This window comes from Strongylocentrotus purpuratus, unplaced genomic scaffold, assembly GCF_000002235.5.
Source record: "Strongylocentrotus purpuratus isolate Spur 01 unplaced genomic scaffold, Spur_5.0 spur5_scaffold_21, whole genome shotgun sequence".
Lineage (NCBI taxonomy): Eukaryota > Metazoa > Echinodermata > Echinoidea > Camarodonta > Strongylocentrotidae > Strongylocentrotus > Strongylocentrotus purpuratus.
The window spans coordinates 14,682,442-14,706,587 of record NW_022145607.1 but is presented as its reverse complement, the minus strand read 5'-3'; the positions used below and the strand labels follow the sequence as shown (position 1 = coordinate 14,706,587).

General features: G+C 37.9%; 1 protein-coding gene across 1 annotated transcript; it reads left to right on the top strand.

The window, feature by feature from the left end:
- Positions 1 to 1,244: 1,244 nt before the first annotated feature.
- On the top strand, positions 1,245 to 23,945 carry LOC115927872 (xaa-Pro aminopeptidase 2-like). The gene is made up of 6 exons (XM_030994171.1): positions 1,245 to 1,371; positions 19,652 to 19,785; positions 20,822 to 20,932; positions 22,625 to 22,688; positions 22,888 to 22,992; positions 23,854 to 23,945. The coding sequence occupies exons 1-6, from the start codon at positions 1,335 to 1,337 to the stop codon at positions 23,943 to 23,945; spliced, it is 543 nt and encodes a 180-aa protein (XP_030850031.1). The 5' UTR covers positions 1,245 to 1,334.
- The last annotated feature ends 201 nt before the right edge of the window (positions 23,946 to 24,146 follow it).

Below are 24,146 nucleotides of genomic sequence, written 5' to 3'. Positions count from 1 at the left end.
CACGAAAATGCAGCACCTGTATCATAGATAATTATGACGTATTGCTTTGGTAAGTTGGACAGATGTTAGAAGGATAATATGAGTTCTATGATAACGCTACAACGAAGATAAACATACGGGTCTTAAATGATTAAGGAAGTCTCTGTCATTACGAAAAGATCAAATGAAAAAAGTCAAATAATTTAACTCATTTTTGGGGTAAATATTGATAAATGGTAAAATCTGCCTGTGTGAGAGACATAACTTAGTCTTATTTGGAACATTAAAAGCAACCTTAGGTATGATGTAACCTGAAATAAAACCATGAGCATGAATAAATTAATTTGACTGCGAAACTTTACCCACTGATATTCATGCACTAGACGCAGGCGGCGGACACTTTACCCTTATAGGAACTATATGTCTCAATTGCAGACCAAAATATGAAAGGATTAAATTCCAACGGCATTCGAAAGACGATACTAATTTAGAACTTCCTTCAAAACAAAAGGGCTTAAAATGTCTTTATGTGGGAAAATAACGACCGTTAGTTGTCAAATTAAATTTAGTGAGCGCGCTCGTTTAATTAAATAGACTGATTTCCATGTACCCTTTACAGCTCATTTTTATGTATGTTATTACAAACGAAAATAGAAGCAAGTCAGTCACTCAATAGTGTCTGACAGTGAAGTCTAGAAAGTAAACGGGTTTCATTGCATAATTTGAATACTAAGACACTGCTTAGTGCTAACGTTTACATTTCACAGATATGGCATACGTGACATATTCATAATTCCTGCAAAGTTGTACAGAATTTGATGTTACCTGCTAAAGTGTTACACTAACTCTAATACCATGTGGTAACAGTTCAACTCAGCTCAGTCTGCGTAGACACGAATCACGGTTAAGCGGATGGCCGACTGACCTAGTCAGAAGGCTAACAAGCCACCAACTCGTCAAATCCAATAATAGACACAGGCGCGGATCCAGGATTTCTTAGGGGTGGGGGGGGGGGGGGGGTCCAACTTTTTATGCTCCCGAAAATTTGAAAATCGCGCCGGCCGAAAAGTCGCTCAGTGGGGGGGGGGGGGGGGGGGGGGGTAGTGAGCACATTTTTTTTTTTGGTCCTCGAAATTTTAAAATTTGCACCCCCCCCCCCCCCCAATTGGGCGCCAGGGGGGAGGGGGGGGCAACCTAAAAAATCACGTGTCTTTACATGATTTTTTTTTTCAAGGGGGGAGGGGGCGCTTCCCCCCCCCCCCACCCCCTGGATCCGCCACTGAATAGACAACGGATTCGGGATTGCTCGTCTGTTGTCACTATTGGATCCTCCCTCTCCAAGTCCGGTAACAAAAATGAAGTCGCTCCTTTTATCCATATGCTGTATTCTGGGTAAGTTTTCATGCGACGTTTTATTCAGAGATGTTGCGTTTAGGAAAGTAATTGCCGATCATGTATGCAGTGTAATTTATTCTCAAAGAGGAACATTTCAAATGTATGAGGTTTTTAAAAGAAATATTAGCACCAACTAAAATATATGACTGTGCTTCGACAGCTCACAACTAATCGGAGCCACATAATTGTTAAAATATATACGAATATAAATATATATATATATATATATATATATATATATATATATCTAAACCTTTCAAGGCAAAAATAGAGAAAGTATTGTGTTCTTTATAGACCGAGAAGACACAGAAGAAAAAAAGACAAGGAGAAAATCACATTTCTAGAAATTTCAATTCCTGCCCTTTTATATGATACCTCGATCAGGAAAATTGAGCAAGGAATAACAAAGTTCTGTTTGTTTAAAGTAATGCTTGCATTTCCATAATTTGATCAAACGAGTTCGTTTTCAGTGGCTACCTGCCGTAGCAACAAACATAATTGACAAAAGACTTAACTCCATTTCGTTGAAGATCAGCCAGGCATCAGGTCTTTCGTCTTCTTTGTGCATGGCTGATCGTCAACGAAATGGAGTTAAGTCTTTTGTCAATTCCGTTCGTTGCAACGGCAAGAAGCCGGTATAAACGAACCCGTTCGATCAAATTATGGAAATGCAAGCATTCCTTTAAAAAAACAGAACTTTGTTATTCCTGGCTCATTTTTCCTGACTGAGGTGTCATATGAAAAGGCAGAAATTGAACTTTCTAAAAATGTGATTTTCTCCTTGAAATTCAGATACTGCCCGCCAAATGACTTTTTGGTTTCCTCTCTTCAAATTGCGGTTAATCACCCATGCGTAAAATATGCATCACGTGAGTAGCATAAACTGAAAGGGGAGACTCTGAGCTTTCCAAATATGTATCATTCATTAATTATGGTTGTGATTAAATTATGATAAAACATCGATACTTCTCGGTTACGTTTTTTCTGGGACGCACTGTATTGTATGATTATAGGATAGTTTGAAGTACCAAATACAATTATGATGAGAATGACTATAGAAGTAACAAATTAAAACATTAAATGTGAACTAGTAACATTGTGTTTTGAGAGAAAAACCAATTGTGGAAATGTAACTTATATTCATGTTCTAATTAAGGCATCAACCCCTGTGAATACAAACATTTAAAGAAAATAGATAAACAAATTCTTCAATACAAAGATACGATATCAGGATTCATGGAACTGGAATCGAAAACTCTAATATGCATTACTGATTGAGGTAGGTATACCTGATAAATAGCTCTTCTGAGTTATACATTTGAATATAAAAGATTTATGTTTGCAGGAGTTCATTACAATACTGTAACAGAAAACTGACACATGTACGACCATTCAGTTCATTGTTTCAGAACTAATGGAAAATGTTACCAGTTTGCTTTAAATCAATTCATTGATTTTATGATCAATCCATTTCATTGCGATTACTAGTACACACAATTAAAATTATGAGTGGAGTTTGCTTTATTTATGATATTCAAAATGTTTAAAATCAAACAGTATAAAAGAAAGATTGAGGTATTGAAACACTGAAGCATTGTCAAAACGATCAATGTAATTGAGTCTAGTTTCTCACGCATGCCCTTCAAGACAAGTTTTTCAAGTTTCTTCACACATCTAATTTTGTAGAATGAAAGAAATAATTACAAGTTATTTTCTTTCATTTTTTTGCAAGCAGAGGTAAGGAAATGAATCCAATATTATCTTGTGCACATCAAATTAATTACTAGGCATAACTGACCCCAAACAGAAGTTTTCAATTGCCCCTATTACCCCCAAAATAGAATTTTCCAATTGCCCCTACCAAACAACAACCACCCCAATGCACATACGAAGTGAGTGTGCTTGGTACTTTGCTGCTAAAGTGTGATTTTTGTTTAACAGATCATGAAACTATTCTCACCTGGATTTGTTTCTGGCCTGTGGCATTCTTGAAAAGTAGATGTACTTTCCCAGTGCTTCCTTCATATAAGTGCAAATTGTATATACTGCATCTGAAACTAAGTGAAAGCAAAAACATCATCACAATTTCATTACCACTGAAGTGTAGGTAGTGAGACATGTACATGATCTGGTATGGTGCTTGCTTGGAAAATTTTTTCAAATACGAAGTGGAATTGGGCAACATTTGCTGGTATCAAGAAAAATTGTTTAAAATAATTTTTGTATAGGGTGAGGGACCAAGGGTACAGTGCTGCCTTTGAATATAACAGACACAGAGTACTGATAATGAGAGAAACTAAGCTAAACATGTGGACATTGTTCCCCACAAGATAGAATACTCATGATTACTTCAGGCTCAACAAAAAAGTATTCCTTTTTTCGGATGGTACCATTTATTCATTTTTCATTTTTTAATTAAATGTTTACTCATGTCCTTCTTTCCTTGAAAGGCAAATCATTGAATTCCCTAACATGTAACCAGGAGGGCCTACATCCCAGCTCAGCATGATGATAATTTTCATAACTCCCTTTGCCCTTGGCCATGTTGATGTTGACCTTGGGCTTGGAGCCCTGAAGTTTCTTAAACCCCAGGCACGCGCGCCTTACAAGAAAGGTCTCAGTCTGGTCTAGATCCTGATCTACTCACCTCTAGATTCTAGATTGATGAGTAGTGGCTGACATAAAATGATAATTATAAAATGATGATGTAGAGTAACTAGAGTTCTAGACTCTAAATTAAATTTATAATTAGCTAAATAGTAAATTAATGCAAAAATAAAAGTAAAACTCGATCTACTTTCTAACTTTCTGTAAAACTTTGTTCAAATTTATAACCTAAGCACATATAAAAAGAACCTTATAGCATTAATATTTGGTATGGAGCTAAATAAGAAAGACTCTCCACTCAAGTTATTTAGTCTAGATGTATATTTGTTAAGACATAAGTTGATCTTTTTACTTTTGGATCACATGATACTTCACTCATTTATTCACTTACATGAAAAAAGGTATATGGGGCGATATGTGGAACGGCGGTGTATTTTCACACATTTCCGTGCTCATGGATTTATTTATGGCTTACAAAGAATCAGAATGAATAAAAAGAGTGTAGTCTACCATATTAATTTACCTAACAAAAATATTTAAAAACTCACCTTTTCATGGCCTGTGACTGTTCCAAACTGCGAAATTTTCACGCCCGTCACTTCGTGAAAATATTAAAAGCAGGAAAAGAGCAAACGATGTTTTCACGAATTGACGGCTGTTAAGCGCGTACTTGGCCGTCACTTCGTGAAAACATGAAATCCTTTTGCTAGGTATTTTCTTGTTTACGTCATCACCATAGTGACATAATTAGATGTTATTACGGTCTGAAAGTGAGGTTCAAGATGTTAGTGAATGATGTCCAACAATGCAAAAAAATCAAAAGTGAAATTATATGCGATTTTCCTCATTACCGTCACTTCGTGAAAACAGGGTTCAAATGTATCGGTCTAAGAAGAAATTCGTTGCGTTTACATGCGTTATACACAAAGTTCTCTTTCTCTCCCCCCCCCCCCCCCCCCCATCTCTCTCTCTCTCCCCCCTGCTCGCTCTTACTTATAGGTACAAATATCTTTCACAATAAATTTGGTTACAAGACGTTTTAATTAAATATACGTCATTTCCTCTTTTGCATAAGCTTCGTAAATTAACCTGTCTCATGTCCAATGCTTGAAAAGGTAGGAATAAAGTAGTCCTAACTAATCTGCTCAAAATAATGTATCTTCTGTCATTAAAGGAGATAATGGGCCATTAAGCTTATTTGCGAGTTTCCCCATGATTGGAATAACCCTTGAAAGAATTTTACTAATAAAGTAATCAAAAGTTACAAATTCCCTACCAGATGCAATAAACCCATGAGTTAAAGTTTCACGATAAGGTATTTGAATCTGATATAATATATTACACAATTACATGACGATTGCAGTTGTAACTAAGATAACTATATCCAATTCCTCCTTTACATCATTCTTTTATCAAATCTAGACATATGTCACTTTAATCCCACAGAGCCTCAACAATAATTGTTTTAAAGTACGACACGAACACTGAGCTAACTTTTTTTCTTCTAGTTTGCTACTATTTTGGACTTATTTCCAGATAGGCATTCTTAAACGCAAGCAAACGTCTCAGAACGTACATGTATGTATTTGTGAATAAAGTATTTCCTTGTGCTTAAATATTGTATTTAAAATTTTATGCATATATCATAATATTATAGTACTTTATAATTTATAATTATAATATATTATTGATATTTTGAAGACGGGTATCTGTTATCGATGTAGTGTAGCAATTATAAAAATGCACAGGCATTTATATGTAAATATATGTATATATATATATATATATATATATATATATATATATATATATTGTTTGTTTGTTTATATCATGCTAGTATGCGCGATACCCGTAGGTGAATTGTTAATTCCCAAATACAAATAACAATTTCCGGTAATTTAGCACGTATGTGAAACGAGAAAGACAGAAATATTAAAAAGATTTCTGTGAATATGATAAACGTGTTTTCTAAATGTTATGAATGTGTGAATCCATAGGCCTTCTCTGTATGAGAAGATAAGAAAATGATAATTATACAGTAATTCACTTTAAATTTAATCGAATTGCATTTCGACCATTTTTTTCATTTCTCCTTTTATTTTTACTGAACAGCCTCCCTGGCTGTTTTTCACATTCTACAGATGTTATATAAATTTCCATCAAGCCAGGAAATGAACTTTTTTCCTGTCGTTTTCTCTCCCATGGAAAATATGCTTGAATTATTATACACTGGATTTAAATCTTTGTAGAGTATAACTGCCAACAATTCTTAATTTGGAGGAATGATTCCGAATTTCTTGACCTGCAAATTAATGTCAACCCTACCATCGGTGCTTTTTCTAATAACTTCTGTGCAGAAAATTATACTATGTAGACTTTATTTTTAATTTTGCTTTCCGAGATTTCTAATCTCCACTGTGAAAGGCTGGCGATATTTGTAAGAAATGTCGGAGCAGGAGGGGGTAGGGGCAGTCCTAGAAGAAAAGTCTCTTTGGTGGGAGCTGGGGTGAGGGGGTTCTTGCATTCACTTTCTACGTTGGGCCTCGCACTCGCTACATCTTCCGGGGGGAGGCTTGACCCCCTTAAGCTCCCTCTAGAATTGCTATTGGCAGGTAGAAGGGGGGGGGGCAATGAGAGTGAGACAGCTTACGCTCCTATGCCAGGCAATTGTCCATTTATGTTAATCAGACGTTGCGATACTGACAGGTAGGCTCTTAAAAGCTGTTAATTATTTATTTGGCCATGGTTGTCATGAAGGCGCGTAAGTCGGCCGAAAATGTAGCAAACAGTGAACAGGTAAAAAAAAAAAAGGAAGAGGCGCCAGTCTATACTGTAGATTAAAGAGAAGGCTGAGTTATAGTATTCGTAAAGGTGAAAAGTAATGTTGTGCTTTTTCTCGTTATTTCAATATCTTTTGGAAGTCTTAAAATATCATAGCGGAAATGTCTCTTGACTGAAGGATTGCTCTCACTAGGACATGATGAAAAACAGCTTGAAATCTTGGACCAAACTTTCATGCCACATGTGTTACTAGTCCCAAACACCAATTTCTGTTTATTTCTGTTTGCTCTGCATGTCACTCTTAACAACTGAATCAACTTCTTTTTATTTGGGTGACTCCAAATTCTCGTAGAATACAACAATTATCATGTACTACATAATCTAACTTTCCCAATGTTTCCAGACACTGACATTTCTTTGACAATGTAGCTTCATGACTAGATCTCTATTCCATCTTTGAAAATGCAGAGCGAGATATAGATATATTGATCCATTGCTATATGAAAGAAATAAAGAGAAAGAGAGAAAGAGAGAAAAAGAAAGAAATAATCATAAAGGTATGATACACGTTTTATAGATAAAGGTAAATATTTGAAGAGAACTGTAAACATGGTAAAATGGTAAAGAGATGAAAATGATAAAAGAATATATGACGATAGAGAAATGAGAGTATAGAGATGTACATACAGACAGGCGACAAAGTTACAAATAGACAGGCAAAGTCAATCATAAAGAGAGGAGCTTAGGAAATAAGAACGATAACTAAAGAGGAAGGAAGAGGGAGATACAGACAGACAGACGACATAGAGTTTGTACATTTTTTTCTTCTTCAAAATGTTAACCCAGATAAAAGACAGCTGGAAAGAAAATCATTCATATGAACGAACATTCATGTAAACTATCAATGCGGGCTAATTACGAAACAGACGACAGATACATGTTCGCAAACACGTATACATACGGGGAATATATAGTCATGTCTATACGTTCATTGGAAATTGTAATTCCCTGGTGCAAGTAGCACACATACAAAAAGATACATTGGGGTGCTTTTTGTTGAATCAAACTTGCCGAAAACAATGATTTCATTAAAACGCAACACCCCTGTAATCCCATCGGAAGGGCTCTTCCCTTTAACCGTATCAATTTGTTTCCATGGCTCTTGCCCTTCAATCGGTTTCCGCGATGGATTTAAAAGATGTTGAAAAACAAATAGATCACCTCTCCTGATAATTCGACCCGATTGTTTTCTTACACTCTGATATGTCTAAACCAATAAACTAGATATAATTTAAACAATGAATGCAAATATCGGCTGAAAGTGGAAAATCAAGATCAGACTTAATACTCCGCTTTCCCAAGTTGGTCCCAATGTTGAGAGTTACAAATAAATAGAACTAAGAGTATATCTCAATTTAAACGGTTCTTAATGGTAATGTAAACCAGCTCCAGTATAATATCTTTAAGATTTTGGGCTTTAGAATTCCAAAGAGAGTGAGTGAGAGAGAGAGAGAGAGAGAGAGAGAGAGGGGGGAAGGGGAGGGATAATGAAATAATTTAATATAATCTTATAGATTGCATATATATATATATATATACTTACATGTATATATTAAAACGATATAACAAATACAAACACAATTGTATAATATTGTTCGTATAACGATAAACTTACTTTCTACATCATTTCACTTTTTTTAACTACCATGAACGTACTGGCGATGATATGAACGTTATTATACTTTTTAGAGGCCATTTGTAATCAATATTACAGACTGCAGTGTCCATTTCTTGACCAATTGACCTCTTTTTGTTTCTTATGTCCAGTTCATTTAACTTCCTGTAACAATGATGAAATTCATGCTTATGTCATTAAACCTATATTAGAGACCACAATGTCCATAAAGGGAGAAATGATATGAATCTATGTCAAGCTGATTGAAACAAAACAAAAACTGACCTCTGTTTTGTCCATTTTGTAATCAATATTATTGAACCTATTTAGAGGCCAGAATATCCTGAAATAGAGAAACAGATGCAACTTCTTGTAAAGCTTATTTAATAAATCGATAAACATCTGTCTGTGTCCTTTCACTTCCTAACGTCGCGGTGATGGAAGAAAAGTTATTGAACCTTTTAGAGGCTGAAACATCCATAACGGGGCATAAAAAAGAACGTTATTTTATACTCGGCCAACAGACTTCTGCCTTATTCCTTTAACTTCGATTACATGTCACAAACTGTATGGTGATGAAGGATACGTTATTGAACCTTTTCGAGGCCACAAAAACGTTATTGAAACTTTTCGCGGCCGCATTATTCGTACCATACGAATGACCCTATCGTATCGCTTAGCTAATTTAATCTAGTGATCTGTAACCATAATTGTCCAACAGTATATCAGGGTATCGGAGGAACCCTTGATAAAATGCCTTCCGAAAATTCTTAAAGAGGAACAAAAAGGGAAAGTTTTAAGAAGGGAAAATTGATCAAACTTCTCGGTTTTGTTCACCTTAATAACGAGCTTACCGGACAAGCAAACACATGAACGAACTAACTAACTAGCTAACTGACTGACCACCTAACCAACTAACCAACCAGCCAACAAACTACCTACCTACCTACCTACCTAACTATAAGCTAACTAACTTACTATGAACGTACAGTAACGCACAAACGCACACACAAACATTTAATAAAGACAACAAACAGGTGACCCTTTTAGGAGGGGGGGGGACGTTCTGTATCAATTTGAATGATCATAATTGTCCTTTTATTAATCTTAAATCTAAGCTTATTTAACATTTGTAATCACATAAATTGTTGTCAAGTGATTAACCAACCAACACGTGACATTTCTATTTAATTAGTATAATTATATGTTTACTTTTTTATCATTGCACATTGGTTCTGATCATTAGTTATGCTTCAATTACGTAATCATACGTGTACCTTGTCCACAAACCACAAACATAGTAATGGGAACCGCAATCTTTGAAGGAAGATTGTGAGCCAATATTGTTTTCACAATTTGTACCACGCAAGCGTAAATATAAACCGATAAAGAAGAACTATTGCAGCGTTTTGAATATTCATATTAGCAGGGGCGGATTGGTCATGGTGAGATCCAATGGAGTTTTCCACACGGGCCGCTCGGTATTGCGATGACGATCAGTTATGATATGCCCTGGGGTCGTTTGCTTAACGAAGGAAAAAGGAGAACGAAATATCTATAAAGAGAACTCGGGTATATACGTATATACATGGTATACCTATGTTGCGTTTCGATGGTGTCATTTCAATACATGATAAAGCCAGGAAAGCGATGAAACATATAATATCAATACCCTATCGCCTGAAAAAAGGGCACACATCAACATGACAAATGTATTAGAATTCTTATAATTATTTTGTTCAAACAAATAATAATACACACGACAAAATCGTAGGCCTAGATAAACGACACATTTACAATCTTTCATATTTTCCGCAGGCGTCAACTCAGCAAGAAGTATTATATCAATTGTTTGCATGCGTAGATAGATTGGGTGATACCAATTTTAAGCATAGTTATCAAGGTTATAACAAATATTATTACCTGCCAAGTACTGAAGTACAAGTGCACTACAAACATCATTAAATAAAACGATCTTTATTCAGTTTTAGATAGGTATACTTGATGTTATTAAATAGCAAAATTCAACTATTAACTTTGCCTGATGGTGCAGGTTGTGCCAAGAATTGAAACATGTCTAATGACTCTAATTAATGTCAAAACCTTGGACACGATAAACAAAGGTAACTTCAGCTACTACATAAGGATCTTGTAATCTGTCATTTACACTTTGACCACAATACCCAAGACGGTGCTTGTCGTGTCATGTGTAACAGCTGCAGTACACTTCTGTCGATTTCATATTTTACTGAATATCATCAGAAAGAGGGTTTGTGTTCCAGTTTTAATTCTATGATAGATCAAGCGGTGCAAAGATCACGTATTCATGTGTAAATACAAGTCGATAGAACAATTTGCTCCTATAATTACACTTAAGTTGTGTTGTTGAACTGTGCGAAAGGGTATCAAAGAGTTTAGATAGGAACACCCTTCCCCGATAATCATCCATGTTAAATTGATAACAGGTGAAGATGTGTCGATACGTTTTCGGGGGGGGGGGTTGATACAACACATTAATAGAGGGCTTACGTTCGTAACACGCGAGTGTTTTGGGGGCAGGTGTAAAGAACGTAAACCTGCCCACCCTTTGGCTGCAGTGGCTGATATCTGGATTTCATATATTTATTTACAACATTGACACAACTTTTTCTATAGGCCTAAAAGAACTAGGCGTGATGGCATTGTTGGCTTAGTGGTCCCTCGTAACTGGAAAGTTCAGGGGCCGAAGTCACTGCGCTGAAGGTCATTTATCCTCAATTTACAAGTCCTTCACATCATTTAACCATCATGATGTCTCATATATATTACAAAAAAATGTAAAGAGTAGCATTTTCTTTTATTCTAATGATGCCAACAATTCTTCATTTACTCAATATAAAAAATGGAAATGATTACAAAATAAAAAAGCAATTTTCGTTTCGGTCCCTCTAATAGAATGCTTGCTTAATGGTCTAACAGTGGCCACCTTATACATATTATGTGGAGGGGCTGTGTGGGAGTGAATATATACCTCGAATGTTTGTCTTAAATGTGACACCTTCAAAGCAAGAGGTGAATTCTAGAGTCCATGACGCTTTCGCATCACGTTTTTATTTGTGAAATGACACCATGGGACATGGCATTGACTGAAGTGTAATAATATACTGTAACCATTCAAACACGCTTTACAAGGTCATATTTTATCTCATATTACATGAAGGACTTTTCAATTCGTGAACGTGCTTTAAAGGCCCACTGCAGTACTTGTAGCTACTTGCGCCCTCTATATAACAAACAATGCCTAATCGGTGACCATTGGTCCCCCATGATCCTCTTTTTCTTATGTTAACTGAGAGCTGAGTTGATGAGATAACCACCTGTCTAGTAACCTTGCAGGGCAGTCTTATCCCTCCTGTAAACTACGGCAGATAAGCTTTAATACTGAAAAGAGAACTTATATATTTTTGGCGACAGGCACGACTTTTCTGGTCTTATGTTTCAGTGTTGACTAAAATAGTCAGGTGGCTTAGCGAAATTATCGTTACACGGCGAACAAAAGCGCCATTTTTGGTACAGGACTTCCTTTCGACCTACTGAACGATAATAGCCTAGAAGCACTCGGCAAAGAAAATAATTTAAAGGTGTGAGGGGCGGGGGCGTCATTCCGGAGCCCCTAAATAAAATATAAGTTAAAATAACATTGATCTGTTGTTGTACGAATGTAATTTTTGGTACAGGGCTTTCTAGGACCATCTGAACGATGTTAAGGTTGAAGTCCCCTCAATTTTTTTTTATATAGTTGTAATTTGGGGGGGGGCGGGGGCGTCGTACCGGAGCCCCAATATTATATGTCATGTAAGATCACATTGGTTTGTGGTTATACGACAGCCTGTTTTTGTACAGGGCTTCCTAAGGACCTACTGCAAGATAGTAGGGTAAGACCCCCTGGCAACAATTTCATATAAGGGTGTGGGGCGGGGGCGTCATCCTTGAGCCCCCAAATAATATATAAGGTAAAATAACATTGATTTTTTTTTCTTGCCCAAATGCAATTTCTGGTTCAGAGCCTTTTAGGACCTACTGAACGATGTTAGGGTTGGAGCCCCCAACAAAACATTTATATAGGTGTGATTTGGGGCGGGGGTGTCGTACCAGAGCCCCCGTGTTAGATATCATGAAATATCACATTGGTTTGTGGTTATATGACAGCCTTTTTTGGTACAGGTCTTTCTAATGACTTACTGAATGATATTAAGGAAGGAGCCCCCGGCAAAACAATCGCATAAATGTGAAGAGGGTCGGGGCGTTGTTTCGGAGCCCCCCGCGTTGATTTTGTTTAACCTTAATACTTTGCATACTCTTGGGGTAGAATGTTGCCAGTAATTAGTCTAACAACAGAACACGCTCATGTCAGGTGGCTAAGCGTTACTATCAACTAATCATAGCCTAGGAGCCTTTCAGAATTTCTGAAAAAAATCATGTTAAACACAGAATTTCAAGTTAGCCGACATTTGTGACATAAATCCACTCATTCCTGAGAATCATAAAAAGTTTAAAATGGTTACGAAATATATGTGTAGAGGCCACTGATCGAACTTAATCCAATTTTGGATAAATTGCAATACTACAAATGGAACTAGCTACAAGCAGTTTCATCAAAGTAATCATTGAAATGTGTGACTCTTAGATAATTGGACATTATAAAAGTAACAAAACATTTTTTAATTATTATATATACCGTTTTTATTCTACTTTCAATAAAAATCCACCCTCTCCAGGGGCGGATCCCAGATTTGTTTAAGAAGGCGGGAGGGGGGGGGAGGCGGTTCAAGCCCATCAGATTTTTTTCACAGAAGAAATGAACTAAATAAAATCATATGCGCAGTATGCTTTCTAGCACTTATTCCAAGCGTTTACCCCATACCATGTATAACCCATGGGGGGGGGGGGTCGCGTTGACCACCACCTCCCCGGATCAGTGTCTGCTTTACTGGTTTGAAGTTAAAGGTAAAGACCAGTATTGGAAACGCCCCAATTTCAAAAAATGAAATGGAAGCTCTCATGTGAAAGAATATGTTTTGACTAATACATGATGATAACAAATTTGCCGGGAAACCGCCCACTAATTCATATATTTGGTAAATTTGTTTCTCTCATGGTTTGTGAGAGATATAGGGTAATCCCATATACATCTTTCTGTGTATAGTGCTTGTAACTTTACGAAGAATGGGCCAAATTTCTTATCATTTTGATGATTCCAGAAACGTGCAGATGCTAGATGCTAGATGATCAACCTTTTCTGATCGATTCCACAACGTTTCTTTCACAATGCAATCGCTTGACCATAACTGGTCTTTACCTTTAAAGTGTATCACCCATTTTATTAAATATTCATTCGTTCTTAATAACTAAAACTTGCGCTTCAGCAAAAAATAAAATCTTAATTTTCATGACTATCTCACATCACGGAAATTAGACTATTGCATGTGGTTGACATGGATTGCAGTGTAAAAGAAAAAGAGTATGTGGTATGTTAAGTGATGTCTAATAATAACATCACTTACAGTTTACAATGTTCTATGGAGTACAAATGCACTTGCAAAGTGGTGAGCAGTCCAAATTTGCTTTGCCGCATTTGCAGTTGGAGCAGCCTCCTTTGCATGAACATCTGTTAAGTTTACGACATGATCTGGAAATCTCTGGAATTGTCATCCACACTGGTACCCAAGACTCTGATACTTTGGTCCAGGCAAAGTTCTTTGGAGAAGGAACCACTGGCTGTATTTGAGTGCAGGTCGTCCAGGTTCCCGCTTGATACACTGCACGGCGGACATGCTGGAGTAGTGCATCCTTGGTGGGTGGCAGTTTGTCCATTGCTCGATTCTTATGGCAGAAGAGTTCTTGTCTTGTCTTGTTGACGGAGTTCAAAGGACTGGTTTTGTCATATAGGATAACAGTCAGTCTCTCGAGCTTTAGGAACGAGTCGTCGTTGGGTTCCAGCATCTGGAAAGGATGGTCGGCTAGAGACACAAATGTCTGTGTGACGTCTTTATAGACCTGCCAGGCCTGCCAAACTAACTTCTTGCCCTTGCCATTGAAAGCAGAGGTTGTGTCACAACCTGAAAATGCATGGAACATGGGTAATGCACGTGATTGTTGCTGCCCTAGGCTCGAGTAGACGGCGTTGATGTGGTAAAACCTGTAATTCCTGCCCATGCCAAAGGCCATACAGATGTCAGCCAAAGGTTGAGTTGAAATCAGATTATGGAATGTGCCAGCAAGGATTACAACAACATCTGTGTCCGCAGTTCGCACAAGGATAGTCTTTCCCCAGTGTTTCAGAGAATGTAGCACATGAACCACAACTCTGGTGTCTTGTGATTACAGTTTTGCATGGGGATGCCAGTACCAATGGATGCCACAGATTTCCCGGATGTGACATATACAGCTTTGGCTGGCGGCATGTTGAAATCTTCAATCTTGAAAGTCAAAAGCAAACAGGTCTTTCTTGCCGAGTGGGTCACAGAGAAAGTCCATCCAATTGCCTGGTAGTTCGGTCTCACCCGATATTTTCCTGCGCGCACCCTTGCCTCTCTTTTCCCGGGGAGATTCTTTCAAGCTATCTGGAATGTATGTGTCCCACACAACATCCAACCTCGTGGCGTCCTGAAGCTGCTTCTCCAGGTATGTGATGAATTCCCGGTCTGCATACTCATGGAAGGAGCTGACGCTTGTAGTGGGCAGACAGTGTACGATGACGGAACCATCCAGGACTTTGCAGTCATAGGTTGAAGGTGGCTCTGATTGACCAGGTTGCTCAAGACATTTCAGCAGGTCCGACTTCGTGCTGGGCAAATGAAGCTTGTTAAAGTCCGAGAGGGAAGGAGGGAAGGACTGTATCTCATGTGCAAAGAACTCTGCCAAGTCACCATTCCGGTTCTACATACATGAAGATATGTACAGCTGGCCGAAGAGTGCCACGTTCTTTTGAAGCACTTTGATCTTCTTCCCCTGCTTAGATATTACCTTCTGTTTAGGTTAACTGAATAGTGCTAGAGAATTTCTCTTGATTGGGTCATGGATGGAGTGGCTGCGAACATCAAGCACATTCCTGACAAAGTTCTTGTACTGTTTCCTGCCTGTACCCTCCAATGTGTGCAATGCGGCTACCACTGATTCATCCACGCAGTTGCGACTGTCAAGAGTTACTAGATCTGAGAAATCATCCAAGAAGGGATTGCCCATTCGTCTGATGGTATCGGAGAGGCTGACAACCTGTCGCTGGAAGGTCTTCTGTGTTGAGAGACCCTGCTCATGATGCTGGAAGTTCTCCCGGATCTCTGTGTCATCATCAAAAAGGTATTATTCTTCGAATTGCTTTAGCAGCCTGGACATCTCTTGTCCCGAAAGCATCCATCGACGAAAAGCCACAGGGTTTTCTGTGAGCCCAACAGCTCTACCAGAACCTTTCACAATCTTGTTTTCCTGCTCATAAGCTTGATCAAATGGGATTGCAGAGAAAGTGTAACTTGTCTTGGAAAGGACCCAATGAAAAAAAATTCTCAAACTTATCCTTGATAGTGTCGGGTAGGGACTTCATATCTCTGATGTGGACTGGCATCCACCGTGAGTAGTTTACATAATCCAAGGCAAAGAACGGTGGTGTGAGTTCCTCCAAGACTTCAACGTGGGGCCTCCGAAAAAACGCCCCGACCCTCTTCACACTTATGTGATTGTTTTGCCGGGGCTCCTTCCTTAATTTCATTCAGTAGGTCCTAAGAGAGCTCTGTACCAATATAACCACAAACCGATGTGATATTTCATGATATCTAACACGGGGGATCTGGTACGACACCCCCGCCCCAAATCACACCTATATAAATGTTTTGTTGGGGGCTCCAACCCTAACATCGTTCAGGAGGTCCTAAAAGGCTCTGTACCAGAAATTGCATTTGTGCACGAAAAAAAAAATCAATGTTATTTTACCTTATATATTATTTGGGGGCTCCAGGATGACGCCCCCGCCCCACACCCTTATATGAAATTGTTGCCAGGGGGCACTATCTTGCAGTAGGTTCTAAGGACGCACTCTACAAAAGCAGGCTGTCGTATAACCACAAAGTCAAACCAATGGGATCTTACATGATATATGATATGGGGGCTCCGGTACGACGCCCCCGCCCCCAAATCACCCCTATATACATTTTTTGTTGGGGGCTCCAACCTTAACATCGTTCAGAAGGTCCTAAAAAGCCCTGTACCAAAAATGGCGCTTTTGTCCGCCGTGTAACGATAATTGATCATTTTGACGCTTAGCTACCTGACTAAAAGGGGCGGTAACCATATATACGGGCTTCTTTATTGTGTATTTTAGGCGACCTATAAAGATTTAAAATGAGATAGGATAACGCGCACTAAGATCATTGCAAGGGTATTTAGGGTGTATCCTGGCACCCTGTTTTATTTTACGGTTTCTTAATTCCCATGATAACTCATATTATTACTTCAGGCGGTGTTAGAGCAAAGAGTTCCGTTGTACGATTATGTTTGTACTTATTTTATGAATTTACACTTGAAACGTACATTTCCGTTCTAACTCTGTAAACAAATTGTCAAATTTGACCACTGGCTGCGATGAAAGTTTACATAAAATCTAAAGAACATATTGAAATATTTTGAAGATATTTTACACGCTTCTAGCTATTTTGAAGAAAGCAAATACAACTTTTGTTTTGTTTTTGTACGATGACTTTTGAACTCATTGTATGAAGTGCACGTATATAACAACTAGTCTTGTTTACCACACTCTACTGTACGCGCTCCTTGGTCATGTTCATACTTAAACAAAAACAATATTTTCAGATTTTAAATCTAAATCAATATTCATGTACAACTATATTCACGTGTGCATAGACCCAAAGACAATACAAGGCTGGCACTGCGCCTTACATAAATTCCAAGTATGTTTGCCTCACAAAACAACAAGGCAACTGAAATCACTCAACTCACGATGGCCGAACTCAGAACGCATACATGATGGCTACATCGGAGTCCAAGTTGTTCAATATCCCACCCCTCCTTTTCAGCACTCCTATTGCCATAAACCTTTTTAATTACCGATTCATTAGATACACTGTATGCATATGATACTGGGTAAATAACGAGGCAATGTATACAGTATCCTTTAAGAGGCGGTTCCCTGATTTCCCTGATTTAAAGGAAATCCCTTGATTAATCCCAGATGCACATTGTTGACACGGACGGGGGACCTTTAGAACCACATTGCTTGCAGTGTCCAAATTGCTCCAAACATGCCGAAGAACTTTCTATAATATACATTTTCGAAAATATATCATCATGACCCAAAGAGGTCTTGTTGTACTTTCGTCAGTCATATTTAAGCAATTTCGGTCTAGCTCTGTCATTCGACCCAGTATGCTCTCATTTATCCTTTACATTATCTCGGTCTTCAGTAGATAAATCATGACCCCCCCCCCCCCGAAAAAAGGGGGGGGGGGGGGTCATCGTCCTAACTTTGTTATATTCTGGACACCTGTAAGATTAGCAGTATACCAAAAAATGTAATAACTGTCTTTCGAGCTTCATTATCTTCAATGATCTTGCCAAATATCTTAAATCAAGCAGTCTAAAGTTATATGCAGACGACACAGTGATATATTCCTCCGATACCTCAGTACGCAAAATTGAGTCGACTCTGAACAGTGACCTACTTCTTTTACACCAGTGGATGAAGGAAAATAGACTTAGTGTAAATTTTGAAAAAACAATTTGTATGCTTGTTGGTAGTCGATACATGTTGTCAAAAGAAAAAAAACTTAAATGTCACCCTCTGTCAGAGCAAAATTCAACAAGTGGAAAATGTCAAGTACTTAGGTGTCATTTGTGATGAGCAAATTAAATGGAGCATTAATTCACACTGATAAGATGGTGAAAAAAATAGGACAAATGGTAAGCTTTCTTGGTAGATTAAGAAGCACCTTGAATGAATCTATATTAAAACTAGGATATAATGCAGTTGTTCTTCCCCACTTCGACTACGGAGATGTTGTATATGGTTCGGCCTGCAAATATTTAACTGAAAGACTACAAAAGCTCCAAAATCATGCTGGGCGTTTGATTTTACATATCAATCGTGACTCTCATATACCCAATTCAGAAATTAGCAATGCCCTTAACTGGGAATCGTTACACGACAGGAGAAATCAGCATTTGCTAACTTATACAGTATGTTTAAATCACTTAATGAGATGACCCCTGTTAACAATTCAGACCTTTTTAATATCTATGTGCACGAATACCACTTACGCTTTGGTGGAAGACTTTATACGCCTAAGCCTAATACTGGATTATTTAAAAGAACTTTTAAGTATAGAGGAGCTGTTGCTTATGATAATCTCCATGTAATTGTAAGAAATGCCTCAACTCTGAATAGTTTTAAGCGCGAATTAACGTTGTTCTACTCACATGCTCAATCACCCAGACCTTGACAATAAATTGACCTATTCCAGACTCGGGAGGGGGGGGGTGGACTTTCGCAGTCCTTTCACACAACTACCATTTTGTAGAGTTTAAGCATTTATAACTGTGTATTGCACAACTACCATTTTGTAGAGTTTAAGCATTTATAACTGTGTATTGTACCTACTTTATATCCTTTAATTTAGTAAATAATTATACGTCATGTTTTTTATTTATGTATATGATTCCTGGACCCCATGGAATCCCAGCAGTGTCGTGCCTGGCACAGCTGAATATGGGCTATCCAGCCGTTTCATTAACGCTATGTATACTTGTATTATATGTTTGTTTTTAAAACGGAAAATAAATACTATACTATCCTTCATAATACTTATTTTATAATAATCTATTTTTACCTTTTTCTCTGCCAGACAGTATTGTTGTGTCTCCATGTTTGGTCTCCGTTCCCGTTTACACTGAAAATTTTGTCTTATTTGTTTACTTTTTCCGTACTGTTTATTACAGATGTATGAATAGCAGATCTTAAATTCTGATACACGGAATATCACTGAATACGGTCAGCATACCTAGTCATAGAAGAAGAAGAAGAAGAATATACATTATAGAACTATTAGGCATTCTAGATTGGGATTTGCCGGGCCGGCGCTTATGCCCCTTGGCTACACGATTGCTTATTATACCTTTTATAAAAACCAATCCCCCCTCTCTCTCTCTCCCTCTCTCTCATATCCATAGTTCTGTCACCATGCTGGGCAGAACCGATCGCAATGTTCGACGTCGATGAGGTTCCTCTCGTCCGTGGCAGAGCCAAATCTCGAGAAAGACGAGCTGATGGTGATAGGGAACGAGACTGCTCTGCTTCACCGCCGGTAGGCACAAAGCACACACAGATAAATATCATTGAAAACTTTTGTTTTCCTTCAATGAATAGGCCCCTTTTTTATCTGTTCATCTGGAAGATCTGCAAGTTGAGAGAAAACAAACGCCTTCACATTATTCTAATTGGGGCTTTCTTTTATACATGCAGGGTCTGAATATCGAGGTGATCGACTTATCCATTTGAGCAAATTTTACAATTTACCATTTACCATTTACCCTATTAATACGTTTTACGAAGTGCTTCCATATCTAATATTGTTCAGTATGTATCTTTTTACACATGAAACAAATTGTGTGCCATTAGAAAATGGGCACTTTACAGTTCTGACAAATTTTGGAGCTATGCCGTCGTAGTAGTTTTATGCTACCCAAATTCGGACTTGAGCAAAACAGACTGAACTGCTCATGAATAAAATGAATCAGAGAAAGGTACTTTATAGGAGGTTGCATATTAAGCATACGGTGGCATAAGCGAAATTTAGAAAAGAATTGTTAGTTATAACAAGAAGTTACCAGCCATTGGTTATAATGTTTTTGGTAGTAGTGCTACTAGTAGTAGCATCAGTCATGATAGTAGAAGTAGAAATAATTATAGTAGTACTAAAAGTAAAAGCAACAGTAATGGTAGTAGCAAGACATTGATCTACATTTGCCACTCTCCATCCAGGTGTTAAATGGGTACCCGGTAGGATGCGAAAGCTAATGTGGTTAGATTAGCAAGTGTGCGCTTGTAAAAAAAATGACGCCTGGCTGGAATGCTCCCCAGCGAGTGGAGAAGTATGGGATAATATAGTATCAGCAGCAGCAGCAGTAGTAGTTGCCGCCAGCGTACAGTATAGTGTCAGTACTAGTAGTAGTCGTCGACTTCCTTTGTGTAGTAAAAGTATTCACAGACTATACCAGTAGCTGCGGCAGTAATAGTAGTACTAAAACTACTAAACTACTAGTAGATAATCATCATAATTGTTATCCTTTCAATTCTTTTGATATCAAATCATTTTTCGTTTTGATTATGTTCTCCCACAGAATTATCCAGACACTACAGTTGACACCACAGCACAGCTGGCTAAGATCCGAGAATACATGGCACAGTATGGCTACGACGCCTACATTGTACCTAGTGAAGACGCCCACGGCGTAAGTATGATGGGATGATCAAAAATCGTGGAGATTTAAACAAATGTTAGCAATTTAATATTCGATCCATGATTTCTCATATTCTACATAGATATATTCATTTCAATTGTTTAAAGATGGACGGCAAACTTTTTGACAACAAATTGATGCAACAAGGATGCATTGTCGAAGAATTTCGGATATATCGCGATTTCAGATCGAAATGCGCTTCAACTGACGAAAAAGTGAGAAAAGTGAAAAAGAAACCTGAATTCGCGCACGAGAGTTAATAGCTGATTTATGAAAATACTGATCCATCAAAATATAAGTTAATTGCATAATTTGGAAGCCAATTATCAATAAATTGTTGTAAATTTTTACTTAAAAATTTTGATGACATTTTCTCTCGATATGAAAATTCCTAGATCTTTCTCAATATTTTTGTTGCTGAACGGATGCAAATAATTTGCGGATCTTTTGTTAATATTTTCAAGATTCCACACCCAATGTCAAAGAAAAATGATATCTCCATCTGGGTTATTTAGGTTCCTCTTTTAATTGATGGTATCAGATTATCAAAATCTTACCGATTTTTGTGAGATATGGAAATGTGTATGAACTTTATAGGTCGAATAGTTCGACCATGAATTATGGTCACACTACCATATATCACATATGATTAAAGGCTAAGACAAATGATTGATTGATTCGAATGTATTACATTTCATATCAATCGTTTGTACAATGAGGAACATTGTTGACAAAGTAAGTTCGAAATCATTAAATTGTTTATGTAGGTTCCCAAGAATAAATGTAACGTAACAATGAAAATGATTCAATCAGTTTTGTGGGCTTGGATATTTAACTTTAAGTATAAACGTTGTTACAATGATTGTATGAATATTTGATGTACAAATTATGCCAGTAAGCTTGAAATTATCAAATCGGGATAGATACTAGGTTTATCTTTTTGTTTCGGTTAACTGTTCAAACAAATCTTGTATATATAAACAATCCATATACAACAAAGGAGAAATAGAGATAAAGGCCCACAGGGACCTTTCGCATATAAAAGATTTGCAACTCATTTATGGTTGTAAAGGACGTTGTTTGGTATTCTGGAGTTGGTTAACATCTTATTCGTTTGTATTTAAGATCAGCTCATCTCGAAAGATTACATTCTATTCCATTCAAAAGTCGCTTGTCAGAATGGCTGGTTCCCAGCAAGATTTTGTTCAATTTGATTTGAAACCCAAACAACAACAGTTATTCTTTTGTTTTTCTTCAATTGGATTTCATGACCAGAGATTTAAATCTTAGATTTGTCGGACAATGAAACTAACAAATATTATATACCTTAATTTAGAAATCCAGCCATCTGATTGGTCGAAATTGGAGTCATGATTTTAGCCATTCCCGTAAGTTAACGTAAAATACCCAAACCGGTTAATAGTCCAAGAGTGAGATCTCTCAAAATTCCGGTTACCTGAAAATAGAAAAGATGCTGCGATACCCATTGGTTTACGTGTTAAAATGTTCTTTGTGGAATGCGCCTTGGTTAAAGTGTGAAAATGTTCGGGGATGTTGCATCCTGGTATCACCCCTCGGCACGCCTCGGGTGATTATCAGGATGCAACATCCCCTTGAGACTATAAAACAACTATTCCCCTCATAGCAGTCATTATCTCTATATTATCATTTTTCTCACTCCAGAGTGAGTACATCGCTGCACCTGACGCAAGACGTCCCTATATCAGTGGCTTCTCAGGATCGGCAGGTATAGACATCATTTTCTAATTCCTCTCTCTTCCCTTTCTGCTTAAACTTGTTAAACATAAATATTTTGTTGTTGTCAAATCCGTTTACCAGCATATAGTCTTCAACATTCAGAGTAAATTTGTGGAAATATTCGATACATGTTTTCCCGCCAATACCAGAATATCAGTACCAACAACCATGCACTTCTCTTGTTCTAGGTCTGGCTGTGATTACCAGCACATTGTCTGCTGTGTGGACTGACGGACGCTATTTCATCCAGGCTGAACGCGAGATGATCTGTGAATGGATGCTCATGAAGAGCGGTAAGGCAAATTGAAAGCCCTTTAATTATCCCTTTCTCTTTTCCTTTTGTCACCCCCTTTTCGTCTGTTCTTCTCGTCCCATCTTATAAGATTCGAACCAATGTTTTAAATTTCGCATTTTCGATCTTCATTAGCTCTATTACAACCCTTTCCACATTTTCTATAGATTAATTTTGCACTGGAAACAATTAAATAATCTTGAAGCCTTTTCAATAAGGATTTAGTGATGAATACAACGTGGCACAGTGGCATATAATGTAGACTTCCGGTCATGAAATTTAATGTGAGAAAACAAATTGTGAGGAAGGTAAATTATCTGTATATACGGAAACATATGTCCTTGCTGAGCTTTTTCAAATCATCAAGATTTTGAGAAATCGACCAAATATAGTTGGAAAACACATCTATAGCCAACGGCGCTGCACACAGAAATGGGTATGTGTAATGATGTTATTTTGTAAAGATTCAGGGCATTTGAAGAACAATACCTTTGAAAATGAGACAGTTTTACACAAAACATTTTTTCTTTCGTTTAACCAGAACTCATCCTTTTCCCTGTTTACTTGTTTTATTAACTTACTGTGCTCTTGAATTATATTTATGTTACTCTTACTCTCACTCTCGCACACTACTCTGCCTCCACCCTCCCCTCTCTCTCTCTCTCTCTCTATCTCACTCTCTCACACCTTCCCCACTCTCTCGCCCTCTCTCCTCTCTCATCATCACACCCTCCGCCCCAACCCTGCTTCTCCCTCTCTCTCCTTCTCTCTCTCTCTTTCTCTCTCTCTCTCTCTCTCTGTCTCTCTCTTCCATTGCATAACTCTCCTTCTCCCACTCTCCCCTGCCCTTCTTCGATATCAGGCGAGGTAGGAGTTCCCAGCTCAGCTGAATGGCTGATTAGTGACAGCATCGATGCTACCATGGGGGCCGACGACTACCTGAAGGAGCTATGATTGGCTACGACCCGAGACTCATGTCCATAAGTAAGTAACTGAAATGGTCCACCGTCTAGTTTTCGGACATAACTCGCCTGTTTTTCCCTTCCAAATATCCAACAGCTCATGGAATTCGCGGAAAGCGAACCTTATAAATTATAAAATATTAACCAATAAAATACAACTACCCCCCCCCCTCCCACACACACACACACACAC

Excerpts from the sequence above, each read along its gene's own strand:
- LOC115927872 (XM_030994171.1), top strand. The coding sequence starts at position 1,335 with ATGAAGTCGCTCCTTTTATCCATATGCTGTATTCTGG. Across the intron at positions 20,933-22,624 it reads CTAGTGAAGACGCCCACGGC|AGTGAGTACATCGCTGCACC; the intron begins GTAAGTATGATG and ends TTCTCACTCCAG. Across the intron at positions 22,993-23,853 it reads ATGGATGCTCATGAAGAGCG|GCGAGGTAGGAGTTCCCAGC; the intron begins GTAAGGCAAATT and ends CTTCGATATCAG.